The 26,113-nt window shown below is 36.0% G+C and overlaps 2 protein-coding genes across 4 annotated transcripts in view; both read right to left on the reverse strand.

The window, feature by feature from the left end:
* Positions 1-1,533: 1,533 nt before the first annotated feature.
* Positions 1,534-11,148, reverse strand: tppp (tubulin polymerization promoting protein). Of its 2 annotated transcripts, none has more exons than XM_026283364.1 (4): positions 10,985-11,148; positions 7,328-7,663; positions 3,098-3,251; positions 1,534-2,360 (listed from the first exon to the last, which is right to left on the reverse strand). In XM_026283364.1, exons 2-4 carry the CDS (start codon positions 7,654-7,656, stop codon positions 2,154-2,156), a joined length of 690 nt encoding a protein of 229 aa, XP_026139149.1. In that variant the 5' UTR covers positions 7,657-7,663; positions 10,985-11,148; the 3' UTR covers positions 1,534-2,153. The 2 variants fall into 2 exon arrangements, with proteins under 2 accessions (XP_026139149.1, XP_026139148.1); XM_026283363.1 differs by having other exon boundaries at positions 1,535-2,360; positions 7,328-7,660; positions 10,985-11,147.
* Positions 11,149-12,733: 1,585 nt separating this feature from the next.
* zdhhc11 (zDHHC palmitoyltransferase 11) overlaps positions 12,734-26,113 on the reverse strand; it is an 18,084-nt gene continuing 4,704 nt past the window's right edge. Inside the window, exons 3-11 of one of the 2 annotated variants that reach the window (XM_026283366.1) lie at positions 20,579-20,757; positions 17,449-17,550; positions 17,250-17,374; positions 15,731-15,886; positions 15,545-15,657; positions 14,288-14,346; positions 14,145-14,208; positions 13,266-13,332; positions 12,734-13,191 (exon numbers count right to left, since the gene is read on the reverse strand). In XM_026283366.1, the coding sequence (XP_026139151.1) occupies positions 12,998-13,191; positions 13,266-13,332; positions 14,145-14,208; positions 14,288-14,346; positions 15,545-15,657; positions 15,731-15,886; positions 17,250-17,374; positions 17,449-17,550; positions 20,579-20,757 (1,059 nt within the window). In that variant the 3' untranslated portion in view covers positions 12,734-12,997. Of the gene's footprint in view, positions 13,192-13,265; positions 13,333-14,144; positions 14,209-14,287; positions 14,347-15,544; positions 15,658-15,730; positions 15,920-17,249; positions 17,375-17,448; positions 17,551-20,578; positions 20,758-26,113 lie in introns of both variants that reach the window. The other variant, XM_026283365.1, reaches the window with a different exon arrangement.

Consider the following 26,113-nt stretch of genomic DNA (forward strand, 5'->3'; position numbering starts at 1 on the left):
GAGTTATTAAAATGTGATTCCTCAGATCTGTTGCTCCATGCTCTAAAATATTACATCGGCTCAAGTAAAACTTAATTTGTGAGTGAATTTTTCTTTTGAGTTTTTTTTGTTGTTGTTGGTGAATCAGTGATTCACAAATCAGTTCATCACATAAAAAAAAATCTATTCTAGGGAATTTGTTTTTTCCGCTTAAAAAAAGAAGCATGTAGTAAATGTAGATTATGCACGGTTTTAAAATATTAAATGAACTAAATATTGTGCTTGCATTGAGTAAAACATGTTTGCTGCAAGCCATGACTCTTGTTGGTTCACGAATCAGTTTGAATGATTCATTAGTGAATCATTAGTGAATCTCCTGTGGGAACCCTGAAGGTTGGATCTCATCCAGTGTGTTCAGGTGAAATCCATCCCAACACTAGTCACGGTAAAGGGAATGTGTTCGTTTAGACATATATCATGCCTGCGTCAGTTCCAGCATCTCACTTCTCTGGTAAACATGGTTCTGGAGACACAAACACTGCATTTATAAAACATAACAAACTAGAACCACAGCTTTTAATATTTTCATCTGCAGTTTGATCTGTTGCTGATGAACAGGCCCAGACACAGTCTGCAGGCTTCAATGCTGCACAACAGATTTAAATACCGTGCTGATGATAAAGTTTAGAGTAGGCAGAAAGATGGGATTTCAGATTTCATAAATGAACATGCAGTTGATTCCTAATTCAGCGCTGCAGATTCTGTCTGGGTCTGATTGTGCATGTTAACATCATTCTGCCAAAGCTTGCAGTTCAGATGCACTGAGAGTCTTGTGATGTGTTGAGTCCAGAGCAAATCCTGATGGTGTTTCCTTTCACAAACAATAGTTAATCATTCCACAGTGTTTCAGAATACAACATTAGAAACATATAGTTATGCCATCAATTGAAGAAGAAAACAAAACATAGAACGTACTACTAGATATACAATCTTGAGCACCAGCCGTCAGTTCTTTATGCATGAAACAATAATTCACGATGGTTGGACTTTTGCATCTGCTTATTTTAAAATATATTACGTTTAAATGCACACAACGTCAGCGTTTTTGTCAATGTCAGTTTTTTAAGCCTTTGATGCATTAGATGCAGAAAATGTGCTCATCCTCAGGCCATCGAGTTTGTGTCTTCTTCAGATGTGGAGAAATGTAGCATTGCATCAGTGTCTCATCAGTGGATGCTCTGCAGTGAATGGGTGCCGTCAGAATGAGAGCTGATAAAAACATCACAATAATCCACAGCACTCAAGTCCATCAGTGAACATCTGACAAAAGATGAAACACATCCATCATTATGATGTTTTTAACTCAAATAATCCATAATAACACTTCCTCCAGTGATAAAGTGTTCTGGTCTGAATCAGGAGAGAAATATGCACAGATCAAAATTTCCTAATGCTGGATTTGTTTCAGCTTTTCTCTTCACAATACATTAACTCAAGGACTGGAGTGCTGTGGATTATTGTGATGTTTTTATCAGCTCTCATTCTGACGGCACCCATTCACTGCAGAGCATCCATTGATGAGACACTGATGCAATGCTTCATTTCTCCAAACCTGATGAAGAAACAAACTCATCTTAATCTCAGACAGTCTGAAGGTGAGTGCATTTTCAGCAAGTTTTTATTTTTAGATGAATTATTCCCTTAAATAAATAAGTCATGGGATTGAATGCATGAACTGATCCAATTTAAACTTGAAATGCAATGCATTTGGCTTTGGATAAAAGCATCTGCCAAATGCATTAAATATAAATGGAAAATGTTCTAATGTCTTAGTTTTGTGTTGCACATGTTGTGGGATCATTGGACTTGCACAGCATTACTCAAGCATTTGCATCAAAATATTAATGCCAGATATTAATTTCATGTCAATATTCACGATTATCATCGAAACCTTCACTAGTAGAGCGTGCAACACTGCAGTCACTTGTCTTGGCATCATCATCGTGTTAGTTAGGAACGTACCAGCTGGTGACGTCGGCGTTCGATGTAAACAGCGTTCCAGTTAAGAGAAATCAAACACTTACAGGAAGAGGTTATTCACAGAGAATGGAAGATGGGAAATCCATTTGTGCTTTATAGAGTCGGGTTTGTCTTCTGTTGCTGCATGGAGAATCTCACATGGGTTTTTGTGGAGATTTTGTAACTTTCTTCTCGTACGAGCCTGCGTGCTTGTATCCAGAGACGTATCCGGACTTATCTACCACTTCCACTCGGCCCGCCTTGCCCTTCCCGCGGCCCGTCTGGTCGAAACGCTCCTTGTGTGACCCGGTGAACTTGGTGGTGTCGGTCAAACGGGACACGGTTGGGGAAGCCACGGCTCTCTGCGAGTCCAGAAAGAGACTTGTAATAAATTCCATTTTAAATATTACATTTGAATAAGTCTTTTCTGCTCACCAAGCATGCATGCATTTGATCAAAAATACAAAAAAACCTGTAAAATTGTGAAATATTATTACAATTTAAAATACCTATATCTTATGTAAATATGTTTTAAAATAGAATTTATTTCTGTGATCAAATCTGTATTTTCAGCATCATTACTCCAGTCACATGATCTTCAGAATGATTCTAATATGAGGAATTTGCCGCTCGAGAAACATTTCTGATTATTATCAATTTTGAAAACATTGCTGCACAAATATTTTTGTGTAAACCATGAAAAAATGTATTTTTCGGGATTCACCAGTAAACAGAAAAGTTCAAAAGAACAGCGTTTATTTAAAATGGAAATCTTTTGTAACATTACAAATGTCTTTACTCTCACCATCAAACAATTCAATGCATCCTTTTTTTTAATCCTTCTGATGCCAAACGTTTGATCTTTTATTTCTAAATATGCAGACGTCGTGAGCTTATACAGTATATAAACTCATGATGTCTTCATATATAAATATTTATCATCACTGTCATATATTCCTCATTATTACATTTAGAAATGGTTTAGTTATTTAAGTGTAAACACCATTCATTCGTAGACATTTCAAACCAATAACTAAAGTAATAAGTGAGTAGATTTGATCTGTATGCTTGTCAGTCTGGATGAAGAACAGGGCTTTACCGTGACTCCAGATATAACGGGGGCTTTCCCTTCGATCATCTTGTAAAGCTCTTGCGCGGCGTCCTCGCTGCTCTTATCTTTGAAGCGTTTCCCGGCGAGCTCCGCCAGCGCTTCTTTGAACTGGCTGTATGTAATCGTGCGCGCAGATTTGTTCCTAGAAAACAGTGACGAACGGATGATGAACTCGTCAGTATATTTGGTGGCGTCAAATACAAGCACAGAGCAGAAACATGTGACCTGAGCTTCTGTGAACACCTGAGAAATGATTTGAGTGACACTGGAATTAAACATAATTAGCAGCTTGGATGCTGTGCTTTTAACATGAGAAATAACACAGGCTCTGAATGAACAACATGAGGGTCAACTCAACACATGATTCAAGACAATCCAAGATGAAGATTATTTCTTCAGGAAAGCAGTAAAGAAGTATTTTAAGATACGTGCACAGACGGATGTCTTCCTAACACCTCAAGAGCAACGCGGATTCATTTTGCATTGCCTGATGTGGTTTTTGTGCCTCTCAAAGTGCCGGCACCCATTGACATGCACTCTGTGAATCACACTACAGTTTAAGTTTAAAATCTTCTTTACTGTTCCAAAGCAGAAGCAAAGTCTACATCTGGAATCATCCGTTTGTTTGAGTAAATAACAGCTCATTTTTTATTTTTAGGTGAACTGTCGCTTTAAGTTTGCATGGTAAGCGCTTGGATAATTGTTGCATGAACTGAGAGCAGACGCGGTGTAAACATGAACACGCCCGGCATCACAGCTTTACCAGTCATTCATTTCAGAGGAAGAAATGCACTTCTAATCGTCTTTAAAAGAGAGGAAATGCTTGCCGTATCAGTAGAGCGTCCAATCAAACTGCACCGTATTTCGTTTCCTTCAGTACAATAAACAGTTTTGGTACTGCATGTGCATTGTGACTTACAGCGAATGCATTCGGCTGGTAAAACGGTGCGTAGAAACACCAAGCGATTCTTCCTGCTGCCTAATCTCAGCCGCTGCTGAATGCTTTCATATTTATACATATTCATAGAGACATAAAACATACATATGCTGTTATTAACACATGAAAACAAACACAACCGCTCTGCATCATATTTGTTGAATAAAACCTAACACGTGTTTCTCATTTTAAGGTGCTGTTCCTAAAATAGTTATGAGAGCAAATTATTATTATTATTTTTTTTTTTTTTTACCAAATATGATGCATTTTGTAAGTAGTCTTGATTTTGGAATATTTGATACATTTATGAATGGCACTTTTGTCATTTGAGCCGAAGCTTTTATTATTTGATAAATGCATTAAAGCTGACACATACTTTAAATATAATTGTAATTATTATTTTGTATAATTTCATTTTTTTTTTTTTTTTTTTGTGGGGGTAAAAAAAAAAATACTTCTAAATATTTTTGAACTCAGCAAAATTTAAATAAAAATAAAACAAGTTTATGATTAAAACAAGAAACAAATTTCTGCTAATGTGCTCAGAAAAATAAATGAACTTAATTGAAACGCAGAAGTCATTTTTATTCCCTATTGACAGATATTAGTTTTTCTTAAGCATAAACTCACTTCATTTTTCTCAGAAAGAAAAAAAAAAGACTCATTTTCTTTAATTTGCATCTCAACTAAATGTATCTTGATTTACGGATGTTTAAATGTGTATGGAAAACAGTGCATGCAACAAGACTTTTTCTGTACTGTGGCTTTACGTGCTGAATGGAGGAGTATTGTAATGTTTGCATTGCTGTGTGATGCAGCTTTAAAGGACAACAGTCATGATATATTCATGTTGTTTTTTATCCATGAAGTAATAATGATGATGATAATAATACTCTTAAAATGGCATAAAGGGTTGGATTGACTTTCTTTTTGCATGCACATTTTCTTTGAAATGTTAATGCATGCATTTGGTGCTTTCTTCCTCTTGTTTCTGCTCAGAAACGTTGTTCTGACGCTGTCTAGCAGAATAAGCTTTATTCTCGCTCCGTCGGGGTGAAGAATCTCTTCACTACTGCAGAGAATATCTTCTATGCATCAATCCTACAGGATTTTGATCAATTCATTCTCCTGTTTGAAGGAACCAGCAGTTTTCTCTGAACATGTTTAAAGGCGAGATCAGTGTGTACGGTGCTTTATATTAAGGGCACATTATTAAAATCTGGCCCTACTGAAGCAGCGATGACTCCTTGTGTCCTGAAGTCATCAGGGTTATTCAGCATGAGCCATCATGGCCTGTGGCTCTGGGGGAAGAACCAGAAAAACATCAACACAGCACGACTCCTCTTCACCGTGCAGTGTTATTGACTTTCACCAATACACTATTATACTACTGTATATTGTTTTTGTAAATACTGTATTTTTCAGACTATAAGTCGCACCTAAGTATAAGTCGCATCAGTCCAAAAATACGTCATGACGAGGAAAAAAACATATATAAGTCGCATGACTATAAGTTGCATTTATTTAGAACCAAGCACCAAGAGAAACCATTACCGTCTCCAGCCGCCAGAGGGCGCTCTATGTCTTCAGTGTAGACTACAGGAGAACTGAGCAGCATAGAGCGCCCTCTAGCGTCTGGAGACGGTAATGTTTTCTCTCGGTTCATGTCAAATTAATTTGGATAAATAAGTCGCACCTGACTATAAGTCGCAGGACCAGCCAAACTATGAAAAAAGTGTGACTTATAGTCCGGAAAATACATTATTTCGTATATATATAGATATTTTTTCTTATATTTTCATTATAGTTTTAATATTATTTCTGCATTTTGTCTTTTTTTAAATAAAGCATATCATTTGAAAAATAAGATTTAATAAGAATTTATTAGATAAATAATGAAATTATATTAAGTAATATATTAAATAATAAATTATTAGATTAATTAATTATTTATTAATATTAAAAATACATTATTTTTCTATTTATTTTATTTTACCCGTATTTATCTAATTGACATTAAAATCTCTTTTACAAGAGAGACTTGGCCAAGGTAGCAGCTAGTATTTTAAAATACAAGAAATGTATAATAAAACAATATTTAACCATAATATCATCTCAACAAAAACAATCACAAGCCTCCATTACCAATCTCCTCATCATGCCTTTAAATTCACAAATAGATTTTTTGCAAATAACATCATTATTATTTTTGGGGGGATTTTATAGAATGCATATTCAGATAAGAAAATATTTTCTGATAAAATGCACTGTCAACTGGAGCGTTTGTTCTCTGACACAGCTTGATAAAAGAGGCTGTATGGTTTATGAATTAATATGACATGCACATGAATAAATGGGGTGGGGTGAATAAATACATGCATATGAATCAGTCAATAACTCATGTCTTCCCTGCGTGATTTGCTAACCTGACATGAACCTGATGTGAAAGAGTGGCGCATTAAGAGGAGAATCCATGTAAAAGTGGCTCAGATGACCAGACCTAAAACCACACGGCCCAAATCAGATCTCATAGTGTTTTTGCTGTTTACATGCATGCAACATCTGTGTTTATGTGTATGTGACGCACTGTGCCAGATGTCTGAGAGAAAATCCTATTGGTTGACAGTGTAATCACATCATACCTCGACTGCACTGAGCATTTCAGGCACAATTTTTTAGCCAAGATCAAAGACAGCATCGCATGCATGCTTCATAGGCAATGAAATCCCAGGATGCACCGCAACAAACTCAAAGTAAGTGATGCAAGACGGGAGAAGGAAGTGTTAGGTGTTGCTCTAATAGTAGAGCATGGCTCTAATAATGCCAGGGTCATTGGTTTGATTCCCAGGGAATGCATGATCTGAATAAAAGTGTCTGCTAGATGCAAGAATCTAACATTCAATTGCACACTAAAAAACTAGAAGATCAGATTTGTTAGTGTGCATATCAAGTCATTAGCTTTGCATCAAGAACAAAAAAATGAAAATGAATGTTCTAGTCCTGAACAATTGATGGGAGTTTAGTTTTCAAATAAGAAACGCCAGTTACTTTGTTTTCCCTTTTTTTATTGAATTAACATTTGCATCAGCCTTTTATATAAACAAAACACATAACTTTTTTTTTTTGTAAATATCAAAAACAAACAAGCAAGCTCAGTCCAGATGAGAATAAGTAATGCAAAAGTAATGTAATGCAAAAATGTATGCAATTAGTTACTTTTAAAAGTAACGTTCCCCAACAGTGTTCCCCTAAATGTTGTGCACCTGTTTGTGCTGACTTACTTGACTTTGGAGAAGACTATGTCCACGTCTGTGAGGGTGATGCTCTTGCCATCGATGACGCCGCAGTCTTTACACAGTTTGGACCAGTTCTTGCCGTTCATGTCTCTGCCGGTGGCTCGTGTGTCTCCGTGGATGGCGAAGCGGCGGAAGGACTCCTCCAGCGCGGTGATCTCCACAGGTGTTTTAGCTCCCGCTCCTCCGTCGCTCGTACCGTTGGAGGCGGAGGACAGGCGTTTGGCCGCCTGATCTTTCGGGTGCTCGCTGTGCGGACGCATGGGTGAACTGTTGGGTACGGGGTGCTTGGCGCTCTGGACTTTAAACTCCTCCATGTTGCTGGTGGAGAACGTGAATGTTAATGTTAATATTAAAGTTGCAACAATTCATTTCAGTTTTTTTTAACATAATCAGATTTAAGAGAAATAAGAAACTAAATGTGTCCTTTTATCATCGCTTGGACAAAATGCTGCACGTTTCTAAAGCTGTAATCGTGTAACCGTTCACAATTAGCTCACGCCGGTTAGAGCAAATGATCAAGATTGAGTGATTAACAAGTCCAAATACAATCCAAATGATCTCATTTACTTTAACACTACATGATAATAATCAAACGGAAAGCAGAAGATGACGTTATTCTTAAGAAGTCAGTGCAGAAACATCTCAGTCATTCAAAACAGAAGCACAGAAGCTCCCATGATGCACTGCAGCAGCCCTGCGATGTCATGACTCAAATCTGAAGAGAGGGTTACGTCAGGAGCTGGATCTGTCTTTATGTGCACACAACAGAGTGAACTCCTCGAGTGCAGTCCACTTGAAGATGTCCCTATTGTGTTGTACTGGTCTTTCAACAGAGACACAAACCTTTCTGAATCACTCTCAATAATGTCATTCAGCTCTATGAGACCATTGTGCTGTCTGTCCAGTGTACCACACACACACACACACACACACACACACTCGAGACATCACCACTATCTCTGGCGTGAGTGAATAAATGATTACATTCTCATCTTTCTTGCTAAAACAAAGAGTGATGAAGGAGTGCAAACATGCAATCAATGCTAACGCAAATCAGATCTTTTGCTTTGTGTCCATCGAGTTGGAAATGAAGAGGGGAAATAATCGCTATAATTGCATGAAGCATGTTTTATTTGTAAAGTATCTAAATTGCTGCTTCATTTCAATTAGTTATTATATTACTGAGTGAGAAATAATGATATATATATATATATATATATATATATATATTACAATTGAATAACAGAGCATAATGTTAATGTTAATAAAAAATAAGAATATATAATTTATATATATTACATTTCTTCACTGCAGATTTTTATATTTTATAAAGTAAACTTTACATCTTTCTACTGATTTATTTGTATTATAGGCCCCCTTAATGTTTCTGTTAAAAAGAGTTTTGTAAAATAAAATATTTTATTAATTATTATTATTATACTTTTATTAAAATGTATATTAAATTTTAAATTAAATATATTTATAATTTTATTAAATTTGTAATCATTAAAATACTTTATTTTTATTATGTAGTAAAACTAATTGTAGTAATGTTAACACATTATTATATAAAATATTAATATTATTATTACAATAGTGATATTTGTTATTTTAATATTTGCAATTTAGTAATAATAATATTATTATTATTAGTCACACTAAAATTTCTACAGCACTACAAACAAACCTGGTGTTCTTTTATTTATTTTTTTTATTAAATTTTATAATTGCAATTAGACTTTCCCCAAATCATGCAGCCCTATAATGCATATATTAATGCATCATATATATATTATTAATACATTTTATTCCATCTTGAGATATATATAACTTTATTGTGATATACTGTAAAAGTGACACTTTATACAGAAAGTATAATTTGGACCCTGGACCACAAAACCAGTCTTAAGGGTCAATTTTTCCAATTTCTGATTTATACATCATCTGAAAGCTGAATAAATAATCTTTGCATTGATGTATGGTTTGTTATGAGATACAACTATTAGGAAAAAAAAATCTAAATTTTAAGAAAATCATCTTTAAAGTTGTCCAAATTAAGTCTTAGCAATGCATATTACTAATCAAAAATTAAATGTTGATTTATTTACAATAGGAAATTTACAAAATATCTTAATGGAACATGATCTTTAATTAATATCCTAATGATTTTTTGACATAAAAGAAACATTTATATTTGAACCCATACAATGCATTTTTGGCTGTTGCTACAAATAAACCCCAGAGACTTAAGACTCCAGGGCCAAAATTGTCATATCATAACATATTTCCAAAAAATAAGTGTTGCTTTAAATACTCTCATGAACACACCCAGTCAATATAATTTCTGCAATCATTACCATCATAAAACTGTCTCTGCTAATAACAGATCTCATCATGTTTAATAAATGATGCAACTGTGTGATCTAAGCGAGTGTAATGTGAGTGATCGAGACAAGCTCGCTTCTGTCTACTGCTGGAGGAGATTCTGGGACGTTCACAAAAGAATGATGGAGCATCAGAGAGGAGAAATACACACTCGTTTACATGACCTCAGGACGATCTGTGATTGGTGGAGCATGCTTTCACCTTCTGGTCATGAGCTGCACAGATGAGAGCACACAATAAACTGACCTATTTTTAACAAAACAAAAAAACTACTTATATCAGGCCGGAACTGAATTCTAAATATTCAAGTGACATAAAACATTAAAGAGAGAAAGAGGATATGATGCAAACAGGAAAATGTAAAGCACAAGGAAACCCTGAAGCCCTCAGTAGTTAACTTATGTTGGCAGATTATTTCTAGGTGTTTCACCAGTTCATGCAGTCTTTATTTATGATTTTATATACCACACAGGCCTCGTCTCAGGGCTTCTCCTCTGATCTAAAGATCTGTTCTGGGTTATCTGACAAAACCTAGAGCTGAGAGCAATCTGGGCCAAACTCCTCTGCTCAGGCGAAAATAATCTGCCAACATATGGACGAGAAAACTGTGATGATAATGAGAGACAAAACGAGAAACCTCCTATGAACAACAGCACATTCTCAAATATATGAACATAGATAGATAGATGGATGGATGGATCAAGACATGGATGGATGGATGGACATATAAACGGTTGGATAAATATAGATATAGAGAGAGATGATAAAGACGTAGACATAGACATAAAGATGTAACGTTACTTTATAGATTGATGGATGGACTGACGTATAAACAGACAGATAGACAGACATATAGATAGATAGATAGATAGATGAGTTCTCTTCTGTATTTTAAACGTGGATCTTGTTCGTTTATGTAATCTCTCTGAACATTAGCAGCATCACACAGTTAACGTTATATAAATCATGAAGAAACACGTGATCATTGTTATTGTCATCAATACTGACAAAAACACAACCAAACCAGCACGGAATTACGCAACGAGACAAAAATGAAAGTAACGTTAAATCAAACCGACTTCCGTGACAACGATCGATGAACAAACGTAAAAACGGCTCGTTTTTGTTTCTGAGGTAAAATGACAAGTACATGAACGCGCGTCTGTGATCAATCACGCAATATTTCAGCTTCAAACGCAATCAAATCGGACGATATGAGAGTAACGCGCCGCTGTAACATACAAAACACTGTCTTACCTAGATGAATGACGCCTCGGTCGTGTTCTTCTTTCTGTCAGTATCTAGAGGAACATGTTTATATCATTAGACATCCGCGGGAATTAGAAGCGCGGCACGATGCGACGCTCGCTGCGATCCGCGCGTGAGTGAGTGAGTGCGCGCTGCTGCTGAGCGCGCGCCTGAGGACGATCAGACGCCGCGCTGTGATTGGTTGCCCGCTCGAGTTCACATGATAATTTTTTTTATATATTTAATATTTATATTTATAAAAACGTTTTACTATGAACCAAAAACATATATTTAAAAACACTAACTACAAATAAATAAATAAATATTTTATATATTGACCTGTTTATATTATGACCGTCAATCCTTTACAAAGTAATACATTATTTACAATGTCATAGAATTGAAGAGTCCAAATTCATTACGACTGACACTAAACATGCTTGTATACAAACATTAAAATGAGTGAATATGCAGGAAGCGGATGTTTTCAGCAGGTTGGATAATGTTTTTCCCATTGGGAATAGCTGTTTCTTTTCCCAGTGATCAAGATGCTGGAATGCAGGAAAGATGAGATGATAAACAGCAGCACTGATGTCTGAGTGTCCTGCAGCGAAGCATCTCTTCAGGGATTGAGGATAAAGCTTAAAATCCACGAAATGTTACACAACTAGCGTTCTGGACCAGGATTACGTAATAGACCCTCAGGAAAATATAAAGAAAAAACAGGACTTGTTGTCACACTTCTCAGTTTGTGCCAGGATTTTCAGACTTTCAAAAAAAAAAAATTAAAAGATGATTAAAAGTTTGTGGCATCAAACACACCACACTATACCAGCTGTACTATGTAAAACAACATACTATATGTTTACAACATACATATTTGTACAAGACCATTTCTGCCACAGAATAATATATATATATATATATATATATATATATATATATATATATATATATATATATATATATATATATAAAAGTAAATGCAACTTTTTTATCTCACCATTCTGACTTTTATTGTTGCCATTCTGAGTATACACTATATCATACAGTTTTCATTTATATATATATATATATATATATATATATATATATATATATATATATATATATATATATATATATATATATATATATGTTAGATTATTAATTAGTTTATTAACATCAGTTTTCTTTTCTTTATCTAATACTTTATTATATTTAATTTGAGCTTTTTTTCGATTTCTAAATTCTGACTTCCGACTCAGAATTGTGTTTCTATCTCATAGTAATGACTTTATATTGTGCTATATATATATATATACACACACACACATACATACATTGTTCTTCTCAATTGACATTAAATTCATTAAAATATAATCAATACACCATATGCAATATCGGTCGATCCAGAGATACGTTCTTTCTCATATCTTCACTTGTCTCAGTAAGGATATATATATATATATATACATATATATATTCAGGTTGGTAAGTGATTTTAAATTTTTATCTAATTAATTAATTAATCTAAGTAATTGCCAATTAATCTCACATCAAGTTTGGCTGATAAAATGACCACCCAAATATAAAGTTATTGTTATGTAAAGCATCAAACAAACATTACAAAAAGCATACACTCTTTTGGACCGTGATGCTGAATAAATGATGAAACAATTGTCTTGTTTTTTTTTTTGGGTGGATGAACTATACTTTTAATTAATTTTGTTATTATTACTATGCAAATGTGAAATAATTTCTTTAATGAAATGGCATTCTAAATAATAAACTAAAACTGCCAGTAGGTGATGGTAATGTCATTTATTCATTCATGTGATTCGTTCAAATGACTGATTCATTCAGGACTGAACTAAACGGTTCTTTATGAACGATTCATTGAATCATTAGGCTAGTTCGATTCGAAGCCGATCAGATCACCATCAGATCTCTCGGTGTATATATATATATATATCCTCACTGAAGTGGATCAATCAGACTTCAGGCAGATCTTGCCGTGTGCATCAGTTTTTGAGTTCTGACTCATGGCATCTGCTCTGTGAATCCTAAATACTGCGTCTGTGTCTCCGTCATCAGCTGCTGATGAACCACAGCTGCGTCCATGATGGAGCTTCCCAGCGGGTCCTGGACGATCGGCCTTCCCTCCGCAGGCTTCTCCACGCCTCGTCCCGGGGTTTGAGGCTTCCAGCCCGCAGGAAGTGACATCACAGGCTCAGCTACCAGCAGGAAACAGGAGGACAGTCAGCTGCGGCTGCAGGTAAACACGAGGCAGAAAACACTGCAGCTTTACCTGCGATCACCTGAGCTGGGGATCCAGAGCTGTACTCCAGACGTCTCTCTTCATTCACCTCCTCCAGCTGAAGAGACAAACAGCGGATTAAACCCACCAGGTTTCATTATATAAAATGATACTTATTTATTCTCATTAAGCTAGTTCAAAAGATACATTCAACGCAGTGTTATTTAAGCATTATAATAAATAATACTAAAATAAATACAAATGCATTGATCAATTTTATATATATATATATATATATATATATATATATATATATATATATATATATATATATATATATTAATAATATATAAATAATAAGTAAATTTATTAATAAATAATATTTATTAATATATTTAGTATATATATATATATATATATATATATATATATAGTATATATTTATTGTAATAGTAATTTATTATGAATAGTACAAGTTTAAAAATGCATTAATAATATTAGAAGTAATTTATTCATAGTTATCATTAATTATTTTTATTATTCTATAATTAATTACATTTTAGTATATATATATATATATATATATATATTTATTTATTTATTTATTTTCATTAATTTATTAAAAAAAATTCAGTTAAATGTTTTTTTTTACTAATATTATTTTGCTTATGTTGAAGTAGATTTTTTTGTTTTATTTAAAACTCAAAAATTGTAACAAGGCAACATTTTACATTTTCATATATTATTAATGTTTTATTTTATTTTAGCTTTACTTAAATTACTGAAAATGTTTTTATAGGGTTAGTTATCAACTTATACTTTTTTTTTCATTTAGTTGCCAAGGCCAAATGTCTAATTTGTCATTATTTCTCATCTAATCTTCAACAGCAGCAGTGGAGATTCAGGGCTCTGAAGTCCAGGTCCGGTCACCTCAGCACAGATGGGCTCTGGCAGTCGAGCGGATGTTTGTCCTCTCTCTTCCAGTTTAAAAGTGCTGGGGAAGAAGCAGCAGAGCATCTGAAGTAACAGCGTGAGAACAGATCTAAGCATTACCTCTGTGTCTTAAAGCTCACCAAGATCTGCTGGAGAGCGGCGCGTCACAGTTCCCCGGAGACTCCAGCGGCCCGAGACTCTTAGAGGAAGACAGAACACAGAAGCAGGTGAAGTCTGTGCAAATGTGCATGATGTTCATGATCTGAATCAAAGCATAGAAAGAGTCGAAACGTCCTCTTATCCCATGAGATCCTGGACATGAGAACAAAATTCTGCATAAATCATATCTTGCATCAGTTATTTAGCGTTTTGTTGAATTGCATTGCAAGATTTTATTTATATTCTTTATATCGATATTTATTCATATTCTGATTGACCTTAAACTTTTAGGCACACCTTGCCTTGAAATTCATGAAACTGTATTCAGCATTAATTCTAAATTTAATTAATTTAGTTTGAGAGATTTTTAATTATTTTATTTTACATCCATTATATTTTTTGCATGATGAGTGTGTTATGCAGTGTTTTGTTGTTGTTGTTGTTGTTGTAGCATTATTCATTTAATTTCACAATAATTTTGATGAAACATATTCTTTCAAAGCAGCTAAACAGAAAATGCATGTTTTAAATATTATAATGATATTAAATATTACAAATAAATTAAAAGAATAAATGTAACATATCAATAATAAATTAATTCAATATATACATATTCAAAAATTTTATAATATAAACAATGTTAAATATTAGTTTGTAAGATTATTTTATTTTTAAATAAATAATAATTTATATATGTACATTCATATATATATATATATATATATATATATATATATATATATATATATATATATATATATATATATATATATATATATATATATATATATATACACATTACATATTTATTTATATTAATTATTAATTAGTTTTTTAGGTTAGCAAAAAATCCTACAATTCATTATATTAAAAAAAAAAAAAAAAAAAAAAAAAAAATATATATGCAATTTTTTTTCCCATGTAAAGAAGGTATTTTTTGCATGGCAAGTGTTCTGTACTGTTAAACTAATTGTTTATTTGTATAGTGCTTTTAATGATATATACAATTTCAAAGTGACTTATTAATAAATTAACTATTATACCATTTATTAATATTCTGAATGAGCTTTTAGCTTGGTTAAACATCCTTTTGGCCTGAAAAAATCCATGCTGTATATTTTGCATAAATTTTAATGCAATTTCTTGTTATCCCTATGCAAAAGAGTTATTTAGTGTTTTATTTGAAGTTGCATTGCAGGATTGGTATTGATTGTTTAACTGTGTTCAGCGGTGTGTACCTGTGCGGTGACTCCGTTAGACGGCAGCGCCGGAGGAACCTGCTCCTTCTCTTGAGCGGTCGGAGACTGACGCTTCCTGACGATGTACTCGTAAGTGCTGATGCCCTGAGATACTGAGACACAACACAGAGTGAACAGAAGCTGCTATCTGTCTTCAGCAGTGGATAACGCTGGGCTCAGACTCACGGAGGTAGATGTGGAAGCAGAGTAAGTGGCAGAGCAGTAAGAGAGCAGCCAGAGCCAGCAGGACTGTGATGAAGGCCAGCGTCAGGAGACCGATGGAGCTCGTCTCTAAAGGAGCCACCGGCAGGAAAACCAGCCACGAGACGTTAGCTTTCACAGCTGCCAGAGAACAAGACACATTACAGCTGCACCCTGGAAAACACCCAATCCTGACACGCTTCCTCGGGAAGCTCAATGACTTCATTCATTCAAATTAAGCATGTTTATATCTGCAGTGGGGTAAGAAAAATCCATGAAAAACTAGAAGATTTTTTCAGTTTTCCAATCAAATTGATGAAAAATAAAGCTAAACAAAATTGGTAAAGCACATAAAATTAGTAAAATATATTTTTTTTTAAGAATTAAACTGAAAATATAAAAAGTTAATTTTAAAATATTAATAAACACTATAATAGTATGTAAACAATATTTTTTTTTGATATTAACTATTGTTTTCTGAAAAGTGCATTACAATTCAGTTAATTTTTGTTAAAAAAAAAAAGAAATGGGGTAAGAACAATAAACTTAAATAAATGTAAACCAATAGCAGATGTATTAGATCGTCTTGTTTTTAACTGAAATAGATATAAATAAAACTACTGTAAAATAAAAAGAAACTAAAGAGAAAAACTAATAAAAATGCACAGATAAAATGAATAAAATTGTAAGAGGTTTAAACAAACTGAAAACTAAAAATATAAAAATTTAAGCTAAGTCAAAATAATAATAAATGCTATAAATGATAACACTGAAATGTCATGAATGTTAAATATTTTGTTTTGTTTTCTGAAAAGAATGCGTTAAAATTAAGCAAGTTTATACTCGAAACAAGAAAAAAATATCAGCCAATGCAGTAAGAGAAATAAACTTCAACTAAAGAAATTTGCTTAATTTATTATATATAATTAAAAATTTATATTTTTAAGAATGTTAAGATTTTTGTACTGGAAAGCAAAACAAAAATACTGTTTGGAAAGTTACATGTCTTCAAAATTTTGGACTCTTTAAGATTTTTAATGTTTCTAATTAAGTCTCTTCTGTTCACCAAGGCTGCATTTATTTGATCAAAAGTACAGTAAAAATTGTGAAATATTATTAAAATTTAAGATATCCTCTTTCTATGTGAATAACTGTTAAAATATAATTTATTTCTGTGATCAAAGTTGTATTTTCAGCATCATTCCTCCAGTCTTCAGTGTCACATGATCTTCAGAAATCATGAAAATATGATGATTTACTGCTCGAGAAACATTTCTGATTATTATCAATGTTGAAAACATCAATATTTTTGTTGAAACAGTGATATATTTTATTTTTCATGATTCACAGGTGAATAGAAAGCTCAAAAGAACAGCGTTTATTTAAAATGGAAATATTTCGTAGCATTATAAATGTCTGTTCTGTCACTTTTTATCAATTCAGTGCATCCTTGACGAATAAAAGTATTAATTTCTTGCGTTGATGAACTGGGATTGAGTCTTACTCTGAAACTGCGGCGCGGTGCGCAGGACAGAAGGGTTCACGTAGTGCTCGATGAAGACAAACAAAACCACAAGAACCAGGAGCAGCATCCCCACCACAGCAGAACAGATGGTTATGAAGAAGAACCTGGGAAAACATGAACCTCCAGCCACAGTCAAACAGAAAGATCATCAGCGCTCTGAAACCTGACTTCTGCTCACCAGTAGTTCCTTCCTCCCACACAGTTGTTCAGCCACTTGCAGTGATGGTCGAAGTCTGCGATGCATTTGTTGCATGAGCTGCAGTGTTTGGCTTTAGGTCCGCTGTGAGGAGAGAAGCAATCGTCTCTGTAAGAGCTGTGTGCCATTCACAAATCACCAGAGGATTTCACATTACAGCTAGAAAACATGCATGAGGAAATGAAAATGGAACATTGTTGTCAACTGAAAAATAATTTGTTGTGTCAACGCTCAAATGAAGCAAGACATGCTGAGAAAACGAAGAAATGCTGTTTTGTCTACTAAATGAAATAAAAGTTTGAGTTGACTTACTACTTACTCAAATTACTAAAATGTAAATAAAAATGAAGCTAAATAGAAATAAAAAAAAACAACAAAAAGAGAAAAATCTAAAGATTTTGAAAATGTATACAAAAAAAATGGTAAATCAAAATATTAATAATTACTACAGTAGTATATAAATAATGCTAAAATTACACTGAAATGAAATTTATGCAATAATGGATGAAACGCTTAAAAGAATTTGAAAAAATTTAAATGTTGCCTTAGCTACTAACTAAAATAAAAATGTAAATTGAAGTTGAAAATTAATACACTTAAAAATTTTTTTTAAATTAAAGCTGTATAGAAACGTAAAAGATACTAGCAAAATTGACAAAAGGAGATTAAAAAAATTACTTAAACTTTTAAAGAAATTCAAATGGAAACCAAAAATAATTATAATTCTAAATGTTTGTACATTACTACATTATTATGTAAGTAGTACTAAAAATAACACTAAAAATTTAATAAAACTGCTGTTAGTTTCCCGAAGCCCGAAAACATATCTACCAATGGGGTAAGAAAAATACAATAAGAGGAATAACAGTTTTTTTCTGTTTTTAAATTTATATATATATATATATACATATAAAGCTAAATGGAAATATATATAAAAAAAAGACAAAAACACCTAAAATGTGTAAAATATTGAAAGTTTTAAACAAAGTAAATTATAAATATTAAAAAGCTAATTAAAAATATTGAAAACTATAACAATATGTTAACAGTACTACAAAAACATTGAATTTTAGATATGTACTCTTGTTTTCTGTAAAGTAAATATTAAAAGTAATTAATTTGTGTTTAAGAAAAGTATCTGTCAGTGGGGTAAGATTAATAAACTTAAATAAATGTAAACCAATAGCAGATGTTGCAGACCGTCTTGTTTTTAACTGAAATAGATATAAATAAACCTACTGTAAATAGAAAAAAATAAAAAATGAACAGGTAAAATGACTAAAATGACTGTAAAAGTTTTAAACAAACTGAAAGCTAAAAATAAACAAATTTAAGCTAATTCAAAATATTAATAAATACTAAAATAATTTATAAATTATAACACAGAAATCTCATGAATGTTAGACTTTTTTTATTTTTAAATATAAACACTAAAATTAAATAAAACTGCCTACAGTTTCTATTCTATACTGAAATCTGAAAATATATAAAATTAAAGCTAATTCAAAATATTCTACACTGGTATATACAGTGGGGAGCAAAAGTTTGGGCACCCCTTGCAGAATCTGTGAAAATGCGAGTAATTTTCAAAAAATAAGAGAGATCATACTAAATGCATGTTATTTTTTATTTAGTACTGTCCTGAGTAAGATATTGTACATAAATATTTTAACATTTATTCCACAAGACAAAAACATTGCTGAAATTATTAAAATAACCCCACTCAAAAGTTTGGGAACCCTTGGTTCTTGATACTGTGTGCTGTTACCTGATTATCCTCGACTCTCTTTCTGTTTTGTGATGGTTGTGCATGAGTCCCTTGTTTGTTCTGAACAGTTCAACTGAGCAGCGTTCTTCAGAAAAATCTTTAAGCTCCTGCAGATTCTTCAGTTTTCCAGCATCTTTGCATATTTGACCCCTTTCCAGTAGTGACTTTATGATTCTGAGATGCATCTTTTTAGACTGAGGACATTTGAGGGACTCAAACACAACTATTAAAAAAGATTCAAACATTCACTGATGCTCCAGAAGGAAACAAGATGCTTTAAGAGCTGGGGGGTGAAAACTTTTGGAATTTGACGATCAAGGTAAATTGTACTTAATTTGTGTACCGGGAAACATACAAGTATCTTCTGTTGCTTACGGAGGGCAGAACTAAATGGAAAAAATATATATATTTCAACAAAATAAGACAAATCTGGCCATCTTCATCGTGTTCAAAAGTTTTCACCCCCCAGCTCTTAATGCATCTTGTTTCCTTCTGGAGCATCAGTGAATGTTTGAATCTTTTTAAATAGTTGTGTTTGAGTCCCTCAAATGTCTTCAGTGTGATAAGATGCATCTCAAAATCATAAAGTCCCTGCTGGAAAGGGTTCAAATATGCAAAGATGCTGGAAAACTGAAGAATCTGCAGGAGCTTAAAGATTTTTCTGAAGAACGCTGCTCAGTTTAACTGTTCAGAACAAACAAGGGACTCATGCACAACCATCACAAAACAGAAAGACAGTCATGGATCATCAGGTAACAGAACACAGTAATAAGAACCAAGGGTTCCCAAACTTTTGAGTGGGGTTATTTTAATAATTTCAGCAATGTTTTTGTCTTGTGGAATAAATGTTAATATCTTTTATGTACAATATCTTACTCAGGACAGTACTAAATAAAATATAACATGCATTTAGTATGATCTCTCTTATTTTTTGAAAATTACTCGCATTTTCACAAACTTTCGAGCCCCACTGTAATTATACTATATAATTAAATATAATTAAAGTGTATTTCATATTATATTATATACTGAAAACTGAAATAAAAGCTAAAAATAAAGCTCAAAATATTACTAAATACTACAATGGCATATAAATAATATTAAATAATAGTAAAATGGAGCAAATTGGATTACATTTACATTTAAAAGCAAGGGTGGCAAAATATCTAGAAATGCAATTATTGCATAGAAATATTCCTCTTCCTGTCACTCCAGGTTACACTAATGAATTAAAAGGAAGTAGGAAGCAAATTTAATTCTAATTTAAATCAGAATGAGGACAGTGCACTGATATTTTCTCCTCTGCAGGGATGGAGTGAATGTAGAGTGGTGTCCAGTACGTACACGTCCACCTCACACAGCGTGCAGTGCAGGTTGTGGATCACGTGCTGGTGTTTAGTGTTGTCAAACACAGGCATGGGGCTGGAGTAATCCTTCCTGGTCCGAACGCTCAGATCTGCAGGATCGATGGTCACCGCCGCCACGTGAGTCAGCAGATGAAGAACGAACGCAGTGCCCATCAACTACACATCAAGTGTGAAGGATAAACCAGACCAGATCTCAGTTATCATACGCTGAGGTCTCCAGAAACCATCAATCTGTTCGACTGATTCACTTCACTTAGAAATAAGAGTCAGCTGTTCATGAATTGCATGCAATCAGCTCAGACAATGCAACACATGACCCTGGAGCACATTTCTTAAAATTGAGATTCATTCATCATTAATAAGCTTTTATATTGATGAATGGTTTGATATGATCAGAGATACAGCTATTAGAAAATCTGGAATCTGAGGGAGCAAAAAAATCTAAATATTGAGAAAATCATCTTTAAAGTTGTTCAGATGAATTCTTAGCAATGCATATTAATAATCAAACATTAAAGTTTTGATATATTTACGGTAGGAGAGTACACATTTCTGCTTAGTAGAATTGGATGACAAAATAGACTATAGTAATTAAAACTGAAAAACTGTAAATATTAATAAATATTACAATAGTATATAAATAATCGTAAAATATAATTGAAATGGAATGAAACCTGTCAGAACCTTTGTGTTGCAATGTGTTATTTTGGCCACTAGAGGTCCCCAATGTGCACTCACGTCAACATTGTGCATTTTGTAATCAGTGTAATTGTTTTCACATGTTTCTCATTCTGGGCTGTCTATTTAAGCTGATCACTTCCTTTGTGTCTCTGCTTGGTTATTATTGTTCCTAAGCAAGTTGCTGCCGTAAGTCTGCTCTAGTTTCCAGATCTATTCTTTGAAAGTATTTTTTGAATTGTTTTCCTGAGAATAGTTTTGCAGTTTTCTCTCTGAGTTTTTGTTTTGGAGACTGTTTTACTATTTTTGACCCGTTCTGGTCTGTGGATTTTCCTGTTTTATAACTTACTCTATACAAAGGATATTTTGTTCCCTTTTGCTGTTTTTGTTAAATAAACTCTTCTCAGTTAAGTTTACAAGGCGTCTGACTATTTGGGTTCAACTACCTCCTGTGGCTCAGCGGTAGAAATTAAGACTCTGGCATCAGAGACCCAAGTTCGAGCCCCGGTCCTGACAGAATAACCAAGCCACATTATGAACCCAGAGGCGCCAAATCCTCAAGAACTCCTTGCCACAGCTGCTCAGTATGAGTCCACAGTCCAACGCCATGAGTCAGCACTAGCTCAGCAGGAGGCTTTGATGGCTAGACACTCCCAGTTGCTGTCTGATCTCATGACTTCGGTCCGTCAGATCTTTGACCGGCTGCCCTCTACCTCAGTTACCGCTTCTCCTGCTGCCTCTGTACCCCTTCCAGATTCTCGAGTGCTCTCTCCTCTAAGTGAACCCCGCCTACCTCCACCACAACATTTCTCAGGTGACCCTAGTGCATGTGATGGGTTCCTGACTCAATGCTCTCTCACGTTTGAACTACAACCATCGTCCTTCCCCTCAGATCGAGCCAAGATAGCGTATGTCATCACCCTCCTTTCTGGCAAAGCCCTTTATTGGGCAACCGCAGTCTGGAAGGCACAAGCCCCCTTCTGTTCAAGTTATTCCGCATTCGAAAAGGAGTTTAAGCGAGTCTTCGATCACCCCTTCAGTGGCCGACAAGCCTCAAAGAGACTTCTCACCCTCCGTCAAGGTAATGGCAGTGCAGCTGAGTATGCCATTCAGTTTCGGACCGTTGCAGCAGGGAGTGGTTGGAACAATGAGGCCCTCATGGTGTGTTTCCTGAATGGTCTGTCAGAGGCAATCAAGGATGATCTGGCTACCAGAGAACCTGCTGTTGATCTGGAAACTCTCATGGATCAAGCAATCCGACTGGATAATCGCCTGAGAGAGAGAAGCCGGAACCGCCCATCTGTTTCCTCATGGTCTGCCAGTCCAGCTCTTGCTCAAATGCCACCAGTGCCCCAAGATTCTTCGGAACCCATGCAATTGGGTAGGGCTAGACTTTCCCCCTCGGAACGAGACCGTCGTATGAGAGAGCGCTGTTGTCTTTATTGTGGATTGTATGGTCATTTTCGCTCCACCTGCCCCGAGCTTTCGGGAAACGCCCAGTCCCGTACAGGCAAGGAAGGACTGTGACGGGAGTTACACGCACCACTTCACCTTCCAACTCTGGGCTGTTCCTTCCAATCACACTCACTTGGAGAGGACAAAAACACCAACTAGAGGCATTGATTGATTCTGGCGCTGCCGGGAATTTCATGGATGTTTCTCTTGCTAAGAGTCTTCAGATCTCTACTTATTCTCTTCCTGCACCCCTAACTGTGACAGCCTTGGATGGAAGACCATTGTCTCCCGGGAAAGTAACCCACCTCACCTCTCCCCTTGGTCTCACCACTTACCAGCACCAGGAGAGAATGTGCTTTCACCTTATACAGTCTCCAGAGTTCCCTGTTATCCTCGGTCACCCATGGCTTCTCCAGCATAATCCACACGTTGACTGGTCGACTGGCACTGTTCTAGGTTGGGGTCCCACCTGTCAGACTAAATGCTTGGCCCAGAACCCCCCTGACCTTATTCTCGAGTCCCAAGAAACCATAGATCTGTCTCAAGTCCCTGCTCCATACCACCACCTCAAAGCAGTGTTCAGTAAAAGGAAGGCCACCTCCTTACCACCTCATCGGCCTTATGACTGCGCCATTGAGCTACTCCCGGGTACCTGTCCCCCCAGAGGTCGTATATTTTCTTTGTCTCCCCCTGAACGAACTGCTATGGACCGATACATTAATGAAGCTCTTGTAGCAGGCATCATCCAACCATCCACTTCCCCTGCTGGAGCTGGATTCTTTTTTGTTGGGAAAAAGGATGGCGGACTTCGACCATGTATTGATTACAGGGGCCTTAATAAGATAACCATTCGAAACCGTTATCCCTTGCCACTAATGACAACTGCATTTGAAATGCTGCAAGAAGCCTCCATCTTCACTAAGCTTGACTTGCGCAACGCCTACCATCTTGTTCGCATTAGGCAAGGAGATGAGTGGAAAACTGCCTTCAACACGCCCACTGGGCACTATGAATATTTAGTTATGCCCTTTGGCCTCACTAATGCTCCCGCAGTATTTCAAGCTCTCATCAATGATGTTCTCAGAGACATGTTAAACCACTTTGTTTTTGTCTACTTAGACGATATCCTCATCTTCTCGAGTTCCCTCCAAGAGCATGTAGAACACGTCAGTAAGGTTCTGAGGCGCCTTCTTGATAACCATCTTTATGTTAAACCTGAGAAATGTGAGTTTCATGTGACCAAGGTTCAGTTCCTGGGGTTCATCATCAAGCCTGGCCAAATACAAATGGATCCTCAAAAGGTTCAAGCTGTTGTGGATTGGCCCTCCCCCTCATCGGTAAAAGAGGTACAGCGTTTCCTTGGCTTTGCCAATTTTTATCGCAAATTCATCCGGAACTTCAGTACTGTGGCGGCTCCTTTATCTGCTCTCACCAAGGGGAACACAACCACCTTTTCTTGGGGACCTGAAGCAGAGTTGGCTTTCAACAAACTGAAGAAATATTTCACCTCTGCACCTATTCTCATTCTCCCAAACCCAGATAGACCATTCATCGTGGAAGTCGATGCTTCAGATGTAGGGGTTGGAGCTGTATTATCCCAGAGAGGAGAGGACAACAAGCTGCATCCATGTGCATTCCTTTCCCACCGCCTTACACCTACTGAAAGCAACTATCATGTAGGGGATCGAGAGTTACTGGCAGTCAAGTTAGCGCTTGAAGAGTGGAGACATTGGCTTGAGGGGGCCAAACACCCATTCCAAGTACTGACGGACCACAAGAATCTGGAATATATTCAGCAGGCAAAGCGACTCAACCCCCGCCAGGCACGTTGGTCCTTATTTTTCAATAGATTCCAGTTCATCTTGTCCTACCGCCCTGGCTCTAAGAACCTAAAGCCTGATGCCTTGTCCCGAGCATATGTTAAAGCTCCACAGGAAGATTGTGTTGCACCAATTATTCCAAGTTCCAAGATATTAGCCCCTGTCAGGTGGAATCTGGAAGATACTGTAAAACAAGCCCAAGCCAGAGAACCAGACCCAGGAGGGGGGCCTACCCACTGTCTGTTTGTCCCTAAAGCTGTCCGCTCTCAGATCCTCCAGTGGGGACACTCCTCTCGTCTCACTTGTCATCCTGGTACCTCACGCACTCTTGAGTTCCTCCAAAGACGATTCTGGTGGCCAACTATCAAGGAGGATGTGACCACATTTGTGAACGCATGTCCCACATGCAACCAAAATAAAATCTCTCACCGCTCTCCTCAAGGGCTATTGCACCCTCTCCCCATACCTCATAGACCTTGGTCCCACCTTTCCATGGATTTTATCACTGGTCTTCCACTATCACAAGGCAACACCACTATCATGGTCATAGTTGATAGATTTTCCAAGGCCGCCAGATTTATTCCTCTGCCTAAACTACCCACCGCAAAACAAACTGCTGAATTGGTCATAAATCATGTGTTCAGAGTCTTTGGAATTCCACAAGACATCGTCTCTGATCGAGGACCCCAGTTTTCCTCCCGATTCTGGCGGGCTTTTTGTCAATCTCTGGGGGCTACAGTGAGCCTGTCTTCTGGGTTTCACCCAGAGTCCAATGGACAAACTGAGCGGCTTAACCAAGATCTTGAGACGACACTGAGATGTATGGCAGCTAACAGTCCTTCCTCTTGGTCTTCATTCATCATGTGGGCAGAATACGCACACAATACCCTTCGCTCCTCTGCAACAGGCATGTCCCCTTTCGAGTGCCAGTTTGGTTACACCCCTCCACTATTCCCTGAACAAGAGGTGGAAGTTGCAGTTCCCTCTGCTCATCAATTTGTTAAACGCTGCCGCCAGACATGGAAAAAAGCCAGACTCAAGCTCCTTAGGGCCTCTCAGCAATACCAGCACCAGGCGAATCGCAGACGCAGACCTGCCCCCACTCTGCGCCCTGGCCAAAGAGTCTGGCTCTCCACTAAGAACATTCCCTTGCGGGTGGAGTCCCGCAAACTGTCCCAGAGATTCATTGGCCCCTTCAGGATTGCCAGGAAAGTGAACCCAGTTACCTATCAATTGTACTTGCCTAAGTCTTTGAAGATTAATCCAACTTTTCATGTCTCCCTGTTAAAACCTGTTTTGTCTTCTCCTTTTCTTGCGACAGGAAGACCTCCTCCTCCTCGTATCATCGGGGGCCAGCCAGCTTACACAGTCCACAGAATACTAGATGTCCGTCAAGTACGTGGGTCCCGGCAGTATCTTGTGGACTGGGAAGGCTATGGTCCCGAGGAGCGCTCCTGGGTTCCTGCTAAGGACATCTTAGACCCCAAACTAGTGCAAGAATTTTACGCTCGCAAGACCAGTTGTCCTGGAGGGAACGTCAGGAGCCGTTCCTAGAGGGA

This window comes from Carassius auratus, chromosome 16 (genome assembly GCF_003368295.1).
Source record: "Carassius auratus strain Wakin chromosome 16, ASM336829v1, whole genome shotgun sequence".
In the NCBI taxonomy this organism is placed as follows: domain Eukaryota; kingdom Metazoa; phylum Chordata; class Actinopteri; order Cypriniformes; family Cyprinidae; genus Carassius; species Carassius auratus.